General features: G+C 37.7%; 1 protein-coding gene across 2 annotated transcripts in view; it reads right to left on the bottom strand.

Annotated features, from left to right (window-relative positions):
• Positions 1-12,685, bottom strand: part of SNX14 (sorting nexin 14) — a 53,893-nt gene that overhangs the window by 16,935 nt on the left and 24,273 nt on the right. Inside the window, exons 13-17 of one of the 2 annotated variants that reach the window (XM_035322763.1) lie at positions 11,954-12,109; positions 11,590-11,714; positions 11,357-11,415; positions 8,102-8,128; positions 4,298-4,430 (exon numbers count right to left, since the gene is read on the bottom strand). In XM_035322763.1, the coding sequence (XP_035178654.1) occupies positions 4,298-4,430; positions 8,102-8,128; positions 11,357-11,415; positions 11,590-11,714; positions 11,954-12,109 (500 nt within the window). The remainder of the gene's footprint in view (positions 1-4,297; positions 4,431-8,101; positions 8,129-11,356; positions 11,416-11,589; positions 11,715-11,953; positions 12,110-12,685) is intronic. The other variant, XM_035322764.1, reaches the window with a different exon arrangement.

Raw genomic sequence — 12,685 nt, 5'->3', positions numbered from 1 at the left:
TATTTGTACAAACAATGGTTAAGCTGATTCTTTGTTCCATCTGCTGAATGAGAATAATAGAAAAGTGACCAGAAGTAATGAAAATTACTTTTGCAAATGAGACAGCACCTGTGAAAAGGAAGGGTAGGACTGGTTTTAGACTCAACTATACAGACTTGAGAATACTGCCATTTGTTAAAGTGAAAATAGAAAATTTTAACATACAAATTTAAAACATAAAACTAAAGCAAACTGAAAAACCTGAATCTAATTTTAAGATCTTTTCCCTTAGCTTCACAATTTACAGCCGAATTCTCCACAAAGACCAAGCCTAGATGACTTAACAAGCTTTGCCTGTATTGGGATAATCTAATTAATGTATTATGGCACTAGAGCATCCCTGAAATAATTTCCGAAGTTGCAGATTTGGGTCCCCACATATTAACAAATGCATTTTGGCTGTGCTACAATATTCACACAATCATGACTCAACTGCAGCTGAAACATATATGGTCTAACTCACTATGGTGGTTTCATACCTACAGGTAATTAAGCTTCACCATGTTGCTCTCCCACTCCTCCTCAGAAGGCCAGGGGGAGAAAATGTGATGAAAACCCATGGGTTGAGGTAGGGACAGGGAGATCACTCAACAACTGTCATCATGGATAAAACAGACTCAGTGTAGGGAGATTAATATAATTTATTGCCTATCAGTAGTGGACTAGAACAATGAAAATAAAAACTCCTTCCTCCCCACCCACCCTCTTCCACCTCCTCCCCCTGTGCAGCGCAGAAGAACAGGGGAATGGGGGCTGCAGTCAGTCCCTGATGCTTCATCCCCACCGCTCCCTCATGTTCACTCTGCCCCTGCTCCCCGTGGGGTCCCTCCCACAGGATGCCGTCCTTCCCCAACTGAGCCTGCGGGGGCTGCCCACAGGCAGCAGCTCTTCAAGACCTGCTCCCACACGGCTCCGTACCACGGGGTCCATCCCCCAGCAGCAAACTGCCCCAGCACGGGTCCCCCACAGGCAGCAGCTCCCCCCAGGCCCCCTGCTCCTGCGTGGGCTCCTCTCCACGGGCTGCAGCTCCGGCCCGGGGCCTGCTCCTCTCCCAGCTGCTGTCACACAGCAGTTTTCGTCCCTTCCTTAGATCTGCTCTCCCAAAGGCTCTTCCAGACATCACTCCCTGTGTTGGCTCTGGGTCCCTTTTGGAGCTGGCTGGAGCTGGCTCTGATCTGACATGGGGCAGCTTCTGGGCTCTGCTCACAGGCCACCCCTGCAGCCCCCCTGCTACCAGAACCTTGTTACACAAGCCCAATACACATACGCGAGCAAACTTTGTTCCATTCTGTTTTGCCTTTGCACAGTGCTGAAATTATCCTCAGTCTGATTACCGTGGACCATTGTCTTCCACAACAGACCTCTGTAGATTCACTAATTTAATCTCTTCTTTTCAACATGCTTATTTGCTTCCACTTGCCCAATTTATTCAACGAAAATCGAAGTTGTGACAGGCAAAGAGGAGTCTCAATTGTCAATCCACAGAGAACACACTCTGCTAAGATAGCTCACAATTTGAGGGCTAAATCACAGGCTGTGCTCTTATCAAAATAAACCAACCCTGGGACAAACAAATTACATGATACAATCACAGGATTAACTTACACAAGAATGGAATAAATGGGATAGATGCTCTCTGAACAGCAACTATGCTATGGTATGGCCTTGATCAAAACTCAACTCTTGCCTACATTTTCTAGTTTCTTTCTTCCTTTAATTTACCGTTGCTTGCAACTCTTACTTCTCATTTAGTTTTATACATTGTGCTACCCTAGTGGCTGACACAGAGATTACATTGAAACCACTGCAGAGGTAGCATAAGGACAGCATATAGGGGTCAGCCGTCTTTTGAGATGCTTGTACAGGGGCCGTAACATCAATATCTTGTTCTGTTGACCCTTCTGAGGCTGTACTCTATCAGCAGCAGTTCAACACATTTGTAACTTCCCCCGATCTACCACCTGACTTCCAGCCTGGTTTTGGCACTAATGCTATGCATATTCTCAGGCACTCCTACTATGGGAACCACAGCACTTCATTAACTATAAGCCAGGAAGCATGAATTTCTGGAGGTTTTAATCCTTTCTAGTCAGACCACCAATCTATAATAGTTATCAGTTGGCTCAGTCTCTGTTTATTTTAGCCAGCAGAGACACAAATCCAAGTCTACAGGTCTTCTTGCCAACCTGGGAACGATATTCATGATACAATATGCACAACATCTTGTTATATTTAAATTTAGTTTACAAAAGATTGAGTCTCATTTCATGGAATTACTGTTATCATATTAGCAGCTTACAAAACTATCGTTCAGAGCCACAGAAGGATGCTAGTACAAACTTCTATCTGTAAGTGATTTCCTTATACCACATGACTTTTCATACAAGCTTTGAACTATAGCCAACATGACTTTGTCAAAAAAAAAAAAAAAAAGAAAAAAATGAGACATTGTTCTGATTTTTCTCATAATGCACAGAGCTGCATTTCACAAACATTCTTCACCTTCTGTTTACCTTGAATTCACCCAGTTTACATTAGGACCAGTTACTTCAATACGAAATCGAGATCAAACTCTATGGTAAGAAATAAATCCCATTTATTCTGCACATGCACTAATCAAAAGTTGCTAGGTCTGTGTAATGCACTGCTGCTGTTTTACAATTACACTGTCTGAAGCACTTGCCAGATCATGTTTGGACTAGGACAGCTCTTCCTCTGACTGTGTGACACCCAGCAGGAAGCTACACTTCAACTCTAACTGTGGCATTATTAAATTATTAAATTCTGTATCTTCAATATACACTCAGGAAGTGAAGCCACAGGTCTGTCCAGTTCACTGGATGTATAGTAACCTTACCACAGTTTAGGAGTTTTCTTTTCCTTACTCTTCTTCCCACCCACACTTACCAAGTGAAGGGAGCGAGGTATTTCCCAAAGTTTATACAAGGTGTTTTTAGTAGAAGTGTAGTATCCTCCCTTCTGAATGTATTTAATAAAAGAATTTGAAACGATGCTGCACATAAAACTTTCTATTCTTGCCTAAGTTAAAACCATAGTCAGTCTTCTCAGTAAGGATTAAACTCTATATTGTCTGCCTCTCACGGAATTCAGAAACTTCTCACAAGTAATTTCTTGTGCTCTGAAACAAACACATGTTCCCTCTCTGAGCTCTAGTGCAACTGCTTCAATTTTACTTCTACTAGTAATAATTCCCTTACTATAGGGGGATTATACTTCTATACCCTTTGGCTAGTAGAGCCTGTATAAGCAATGCTGGAAAATTACCCATTTTCATCAGAATCTGGCCTCCCGAGTGACAAGATAAATGACATCAAAAAGAACTTACGTGCCCAAGAAATTAATTGCAACAATTTAAAGACATGACTTACACGAAGATTTAGACTTGAGAAAATTCTCAATTTAAAGAAAAAAAATATTTAGAGTCCTACACTGCTGATTCTTACCCACCTTCCTCTGAACACAACTCTGAACAAGGCGAATAACGTAAATTTGTATTTAAACTTATCTTTAGGTTGTGGAAAATGATCTAGTGGTTTATCAAGGTGATAAACACATGTCTCGTTTGGTAAGGAATGGGTACAAAAGGCTGAAGACACATTGTTAAAAACAAACAACAATTAAAGAAAAACACTACTACCAAGAGCTGACCAATTCCTCCACTTCTCCTTTTAAAATTTTCCATTTGTCCCTCAACTATGCTTCAGATAGCAACATCTCAAGCAATAATTCTACCACTGGCTCTATTCATTGCTGTTTGCATGCAAGAAAAACATTAGTTGAAGATGACACCCAAGACAAATTAGTAACAAATACTTGGTTCACAATCTTGAGAGAATACAATGGATCACAGACCAACTTCATAGCAATCTCTCCATTAATTTAATGTTTTTAAGGTCTTGTGGCAAATTTCAGAATAAAAGCCAAGTCCCATGAGTATCTTACCACCCAGAATTATAAAATAGCACAGTATGGTTTTTAGAGAAAAAATTGATTACAAAACAGTCTGACAACACTGCTTTTAGTAGTTCTCTCTACTAAAGCTCAAGAGGTAACTGGGGATGTAGCCTTGGCTTATGAATGAATACATGAAAAATGAGGCTAAGTTGTTGGTTTTCTGATTAAGTTAGTTATTGAATGCCTGCAATGAATACAGCAGAAAAGACAGACTCAATATTTTTAAATACAAAAGGAAACAAAACGATAAAGGTCTAGTGACAAAAGTAGGGCTTTTACTCACAAAGTCATCTTCTCCTTCATTTAAGTTATAATTAGGCAGCATAGCTCCTTCCATTGCAGAACTCTTGAATACACCTTTTATTTTGTTGCCTATTCTGCTGATTCCAAATGATTCTCCTCTTTTCTGCGTGGTCCTAGGATTATAGAAGCCAGAGTTCACAGTACAAGGCATATTACACAGCAGCTCAGCAGCAGGTCATTGCACAGAATTTGCAGATTAAGAGGAGAAAAAAAGCAAACCCACATAGTCAATATCTCTACAATTGCGCCTGACTTATGTCACTTATGGCAAACTTTTTTGTCGACCAATCATCAGAATTTCTTGATTGCTCTTACTGGAGATTTGGATTTCCCATCTGCTTAGCCACGAGCTAACATTAGCACTCTTATAACAACATCACGGTAATGCAGTACATAGCATAAACAATTAACTATGCAAAACAATTTTGTTATGACAGCAGGAACTCTGGTATTCCTACGGGCATGCAGACCAAGAAGGTCACTAACTGTCCTTTTCCATGTACTCTCATTTAAACATTTATCCACTGTTGCCAAGTACTATAAATGGTGTAGTTAGATGCACTTTTCACATAAACATCCCAGAATTTTACAAGCATGTATGATTCAAGATAGATCTTGACTTTTAAGCATTAAGGACAGACAAAAGGAATGCACAAGGAACTAGACTAAGCATGAGACAAAACAGATGCAACTGAAAAATCTTGGCTTGAAGAGTCAGCCTGAATGGAAGATGAAGATGTAACGTTTTCTTAAGAAATAAAGCAACTTACAATAATGAGTCCAAGAAGCAACAAGTTACGGAAAAAGAAAGACGGTTTGGGCAGGAATAGCACTCTGCACTGAGAGAACAGATTTCACAGCATTCTTATGGCCTTACGGAAGGCCTAGTAGAGAAGATTGTTTCTTAAGTAGAAATGCAAGTCATGACTAACTCGGGGAAGAAAAATGTTTATTGTGTGTGGAATCAACCTGAAGTTACTTACAGCAATTCGATACATACAGTTAATAGGTAACTTAAAAAAAAAATCAATATGGTGAACTGCAGAACCAAACGCTCAAAAGAACATTATGGATTAGTAAGACTCAAAGGACAATTAATATTTTACAGTACCAAAAATATCCTAAATAAATTTGGTTTTCCTTTAAATGAAAAATGACGATACTTTTTAGTAGTTAGTAACAAAAAAAGCAGGTAACACGTCTCCATCTCTCATAAAACCATGCTGCCATCACCAACTGCTGACTCAAAGCACCTGCATATTACTAACAAAAACTATCTTCCTGTTTACAAGTTTACCCAGACTGTGTACATGACTAAAACTGCATAAATAATTCACTGATATTTCAAGTCTTTTGCTTTTGCTATCTCTTATCATTACCAGCTCCAACAGAGGCAGGCACCATCTCTCTTTTCCATCTCTACTCACCAAATATAAGGTTGCCTGACTGTTTGCAGCATTAATCCTTGCTCAGACAGTCTTACTCAATTTAAAACAACTTCCATGTGTTATTGAGCTGAACTGAACTTCTTCCACATCTGGGACCTACCTGAAGCTTGTGCAAGAGCTTAAACACAAGGCCAGCAACATACAAACTGTATTTAAAGCTAAACAGCTTTATGAAAAGGTGAGTGCTTCAGACTTCCAACTTGACTTCTGAAGAAGTTTTTGTCATTCCTGTGAAAATTTTACTATTCAAAGTCTTGAGAACTGAAAATTTGTGAAAGCTTATAGATTTAGTAGAGTATCCCAGGCTTGGAGTTGTGAAGGTTTGTTTTCTCTCTGCTAATGCTCTAGCAGTAGGCAGAATACAGCTGTGCCTGTAAGACTGTGCCTCACAAATAGTACTACGCTGGAACGGTTATAAATTGACAACCTAGGATGGCCTTCCCTTCACACTGATAGACACAAATTAAGAACACAAACTGGTGACTCAAAGGCTACACAGACATACAGTGGGCAAAATACGGCAAAAACATAGGACTAGTTTGGTAAAAATACTTGAGCAAGCACACAGAGCGTAAACCAGATTAGATGAGCATGGACAAAATCTAGGGAAGTTAGGAGAGACATGGAGATAACAGCAAGTTCAAACTTCTGAAGAAGCTGAGCAAGATTAAAAAAACACCCAAGAATCAGGACAGAAATTAATAGATTCACTGGCTAGGTAGAAATAGGAGAAAGAACTTGAGGCTGGGTGAAAGGGAACAAGTGGGATTAAGATATGACCAGGTTCAAAGCATGGAAGAAGAAAGAGGAGAGGCAGAGGTCAGTTTGGAAGAGGAACCAAGTCTTGCCAGTCTGCTACTGTCAACAAATACAAACAAAACTTTTATTGGGAAAATATCCCACTCCCTCTAGTGATGATCCACAAAACAGCAATGTTAGACCATCCATCTCTAGATACTTTCTTGGCAAGGTTCTGAGAGGGAGAGTCTGCAAGTTCCAACATTCCTGATGAACGATGTGATGACAGTAGGTCAGATTATTTATTTAAAGTTGCAGAATTCACATAAGTGCAACATAAAATTGCAGTTGTTAATCACTCAAGAGCTAGGAATTGCAGAACACAGATTGCATTAGTACCACTGAGCACTGTGGCATTCCTTAATCATGGAGGGTCACAAAATAATTTTCTTATAGGATCCCTGGCTTGTTCAGTGCACAGAACAGATCTCAAGCGGCCCTCAAGTCAGGGCTATGCAGTTGAAGAAAACTGCTGTGAACCTCTGCAGGGTGGAGTACCACTAGATAGGTTGAATCTATCAGAAAAACTGATAGATGTGTATGAAATCAGAGTATCATTTTCTTTTGGCTAAAATCCCTACGCCTGATTAGGAGAAATGCTGAGTGTGCAGAGCTGCATTTAAAATCAACAAACTAAATTACATTAATGCTATTTATTGCCCAGCACACTAGCAAATAACTCCATACACTGAACTGGCACATAAAAGATTAAAAGTTTCCATTAACTTGATTCCTAATCTGTAAAATGAAGTTGCTAATGTTCCCGCAAGACTCAAGAATGTTATGAGTAATACATAAATACTGATGCTACAACTGACAATTCAAAGGAAAAACCAAAATGAAAAGATTTTTTTTTTCTGAGTTTGGATAGAATGTATTTGAAGCAGCACAAATAATGAGAAAAACCACTGAACAGCTATTAAGACGTTAATGAGCGACCACAGACTACCTAGAGCATGAATAAGGAAATTATATTTAAAAAAAAGCGTATGTTGTAATCAAACCTCTAACAGTCACAAGAAAGGCTGAATAGATTATTAATTTGGGAAATTGCTGTCTTTGAGTACTTGACTTTAAACATAATACTCATAAAGCAGTTATGCTTGCATGCAATGCCAAGGCAATTCTACTAGACACAGTCGTACAAGGTAAAACAAGCAGTTAAGTGGATGAAACCTCAAACACAATCTGGAAATACAATACGCAGGGAAGAAAATTGTGGAAAACTTTGGAAGAGCTAGAAATCACAGGCAAAAAAACGCTTCAAGTTATACAAATATATTTTTTAAACTAACAACAGACAAATAGTTAACAGCAAAGAATATTAATATTTTGCAAACTTATGAAAATTAATAATTAAGCCATTTCTAAACAAATGTGAAGACAGCATGGGGAGAAATGCAGTTAAAAAGATTACATTTGCATGTTTTTAAAAGTAAAACGGATGATTAATTGCTGTTATAAAGGCTGTGTGATGTAGTCATGACAGATGCAGCACAACTAGCACACAACATTTATTGAGTATCAGATAGACTTACCGAAAGTCATCCAAACTCAGGCTACTTCTGCAACAACAGGCACAAAAATTACCCCAGAGCCGAGGAGAAAATAATGTTAAAAGAAAAAAAAAGAAAAAAAAAAAACTTGACAGACGTATTTCAACAATACTGACTACGGCTTGGACCATCACTAACGATTAATCAAAGCCATGGTAGAACAGAGGTTCTGTCCTAAAACCCTTATAGAGTGAAATCGGAACAGGTGCCTGCACATGTTGTCAGCACCATCGCCTCTGAATTTAAAACCTTAGTTACTAAAACTTTTGAGTGTTCACTGACATTCACTCTTTTTAAATCAGTAGCTGCTTGTGCTGACTTTCAAGTTACCTTCAACAAGGTGCCAAGCAGGTAGCAAAACTTCTGTAATCTATGTTGGAAAGTCATGTAGGAATCTCGTTCATTTGGCCAATATGAAGAAAAGCCTATGGACTTATTTTATATAGTAAAGTCGTCTGTGTTAGAGAACAGTAGCAAACACTATATTATTATTATTATTTAATTTCACATATTTTAAGAACTGTCACCTATTTTGGACATACTGCGTAACTTGGTACATGGAACCAATACCTCAGCCATTAACTCAGTAGTTCCAACCAAGATGTTAAAACTTAACCATAAATACAGCCACTGCACACGATTCATTTTTAATTCACTGGAGCTACTGAACTCTGGACAAACTGATATAATATTATATAGTTTACTGGATCAGAATACTCAAATTTCGGATGTTTTGCAATAGGAATTGCTTTCTAAGGCATCTTGCACTGTCTTAAGCCATGGTAACTGTGAAAGTGGAAAGTTCATCAGTTCCTAGCAAATTGGAACTGATGATGACTAACAGAAACAATTACATTACGTACAATTACTTCATTCTGGGCATTTTATTCCTAACCACTCCCCAAAATTGTTAATAACTTCTTCTGCTTGGACCTTTACTTGAAAACTGTTTTACTTTGATTGCTAACCCAACGATGACAAATCAGAATGCTTCTTCTCAAACTAGATAGCAAGAAAAAATTCTTTACTGTGAGGGTAGTCATTTATCAACTTGACAGTTTTCATCAGATGTTGTCTGTCTGATCCATAGACAAAAAATTATGATTGCTTTGTGCAGTTTAAAAAAATTATTAAAGATTGAATTTATACACTGATAGTCCCCTCCTCCTACTTTCCCACTGTATTCTCTAGAAACTGCTCTATACAGATGGCATTGCCTTACAATAACTAAAATCTTTCAACACATTGTCCTCATGTATATTCCACTAGGATTTCCAGTCAACTACTTGATCTCAGACTTGTTAAAAAGCATTGTCTGTGCAATACATGCAAAGCAAAGCATCAAATCAAAGATGTGGAAAACAAAACTAATCTCTTTGCCTGCAATTTCACTCAACTGGAACTAATGCTAGAAGAAGGAAGAAAAGGCAGGATGAGGTATATGTATATGGATAACATTTGGAGTAATTCCATAGGTAATTTCTCTATTTTTTTCTGGCAGTGACTGTCCTTAGCAGATTCTACAGACAAAAATTCCAAAGCAACAAGCAACTACTTTCAAATAGGACCTCTGTTTCATGGGAATATTCACAGAGGCACCACTTCAGGAATATACAGTATATCTCATACAGCTAGCCATAGTGTTGACTCAGGGCATTCAAATCATTCTAAAATGTAAAACAGATTCATTTTAGCTATGATGCTGCTTGAACTCCAAGGAAATGTGTGACAATGGTCCCCAGACATAAAATTTGCTTATTTTGTAAAGATTTATTTCCAAAATTCCAGCTAGAGACTGCCTGTAATTTCATAGAATCATAAAGGTTGGAAAAGACCTCCAATATCACCTGGTCCAACCATTGCCCTACTGCTAATGTCACCCACTAAACCATGGAAAGCAAAGAACCAAGAAGGTAGCCTAAATGTTTTCACAATTTAACTAGATTTAAGATGGGTGTGATAGGATACTTTCACCCTTAACATGAATTACTCTGGAAAAGATCCCAGAAGGCAGATTTTTAGGTCTGGATGAAACCTGATAGTCACTTTCAATAAAAACTGGAGCATGGTTTACAGTCACCCACCAGTCATAGTGGAATATTATGTAAGGGAGAAACAAAGTTTGGCCAAGCTGCCTTCTAAGCTTTGCTAAGAAACAGAACTTTGTCAGCACCAATCTGAGAAAGCACTACTCTTAAGCTGACACCTTGGATCCATGAGAACTACAAGGACTACATATTGATGTTAGAGCTGGAGATGCAAGAGAAAAACAGTGCAGTTTTTGAAGAACATTACCAGAGGAGAAAGGGATCTCACATTACTTAAAACTCATAGTAGGCTGAGAGTCAAGAGGGCTGTTGCTCGGTATGTGTCTACGCAGAAAAAGTTAAAGAATTTGCTGTTACTCCTCCAGAAGGTACAGTTACTGTTGATCTTACTTCATACCAAGAAAGAAAGCCTACCCAAATTCAAAACCGTCTCAGTTTTCCTTCTTTTGGCTGGAATGTAGAAGTAACTGATATTTTTTTTTCTTAAAATGACTGAGATATAAGATAAAAATAAGATAAAAAAGATGAAAAAAAGATGAATAAGATAAAAAAGATGAAAAAAAGTCCAGACACCTGCTTGCACCATGCCCACAGTGGAAGAGCTATTACTCCTACCACAAGAGATGCTTAGTTTTCTTGTCCACAGACTTCTGGAGTCTAAGGGTGGCATGCAAGTATAAAGCCTAAACACAAAAACAAGGCTTCTGACACTACATTTCTGCAGTAAATGTAGATAATCAGTGGGACAGAAAATACATTTGAGCTAGAAGAAATAGCAAATCTTACTTGTCACAGCAAGAGAGAATTGTCACAGCATGAACGAGTTGGTTACGCACATCTCTTTAAGACCTGAAATCCAAGGTGACCCAGCATTTCACAGCAAAATTGTGTTCATAATTAGTCACTTGTAAAATGGAAGTGTTGATTTTCTTATTTTTTTTCCTTATTGTACATTTATTTTTCCCCTTCCCCTTCTCAAACATCAAGGTCTAAAAATTATTTTCTATAAAACACTTCAAATCAAAAAACAGCCTGTATAATTTTGCTTACTCTTTCAAAACATAACCTGTCATTTTAAGAGAAGTACCACTGGTTAGTATCAGGAAGTGGCAAAATTTCCAGTTGAATATTTAGAAACTTTCAACTAAGAACCAAAGAAAAAAAAACTTAAAGATTCTACCACACCTACCTGTTAAATTTTGAATTGCGTGTTGGTGACTCTGCTCCTCTTAAAAGGTGCCTGAAGTACTACAACAGAAAAATAGGGTATCAAAGAAAACACTGGAAAAGGGTAAGGGCTCCTATGCAATAACACTGCAGAATTCCGAAAAAAGAACAAAAGTAAAAGGCAAGCTGACCATAGTCGAGGAGCTAGAACATTCACCCAGAAAAGGTTTAACATTTCAAACCTGTCAGACTTACCTCATCACTGTGACAGAACATAGGAGTAAAAACGTTCTCAAGGAGAGAAAGTACATGCTCATAAGCTTCAAAAAGACACCTCATAGTTTGAAGTTTCACAACATCCTCATATGGACCTACAGCAACTACAGAAAAATTGGAAAAAAAAATCAGCTTTTCTTTGCAAGCTAATACAAAGTCTAATACAGGCCTGACAAAAATAGAAAGAAACTGACAAAGCAAGGCTTAAGCACAGCATAGGGGTAACATCTTAAAAGCTACAACAGAAGTAAAGATTAAAGACTAATTCATCTAACACAATCACTTTATTACAGAATCCTGTTCAATTTTCAGTGTAAATGACTTTTTTCAAATTCAAACTTACTTCTTTGAATCTCTTCCACAATAAATGGATCAAATCTAATCTTGTCAATGCTTTCATCCAAACAGTAGGTTTTGTAAATTTTCTGGACTTCCTCATGAAGAGCCATCTTTTCAGTGTCTGTTAGTTCTGGACGCAAAATTCGGTCATTGAATTCCTCTGAGAATTAACGGAAAGAAAATGCATCTGTTGATCAACTTGGCAAACAAGTATCATCTTGAAGCAACATACATCAACTCCTTTTCCAGAAGATACTTAAGCAGATACTTTTCCAGCAGATATCAGAAAACTTTAAAATAAACAGAAACAGAAGACATCTCAAAATGTCAAGGTAGTTGCATTCTTATTAAAATTCAGGTTTGTTTATATAATTACTAAAAATATATTACCATTAAAAATAATTTCTTCTTATCATAGTAAGGATAAATCCACGAAGCTATAATTGCACAGGAAGAGCCTTATCAGACATCTAAACTAGTCATCTGCCTATTCTGCTGCTATTTCATTCCTAATATCCAACGCATCAATAATATCTTTGGTATCAGGATAACTTCAGAATGCACTTCTCCTGACAAAAAAAATAAAATATATTCAGCACAATTATTGTGCAATCCTACTTGATTTATTGCTTGTCACATTAATGGCACAAATGCTGTCCAAAAAGAAGGGAAAATATGTAAGCATTCACTTCATTTTTCAATTAATGGACAGAAATAAGCTTCTTCAGAGAAAGTC

This window comes from Oxyura jamaicensis, chromosome 3 (assembly GCF_011077185.1).
Source record: "Oxyura jamaicensis isolate SHBP4307 breed ruddy duck chromosome 3, BPBGC_Ojam_1.0, whole genome shotgun sequence".
NCBI lineage: Eukaryota > Metazoa > Chordata > Aves > Anseriformes > Anatidae > Oxyura > Oxyura jamaicensis.
This window is presented reverse-complemented; position numbering and strand designations above follow the sequence as displayed.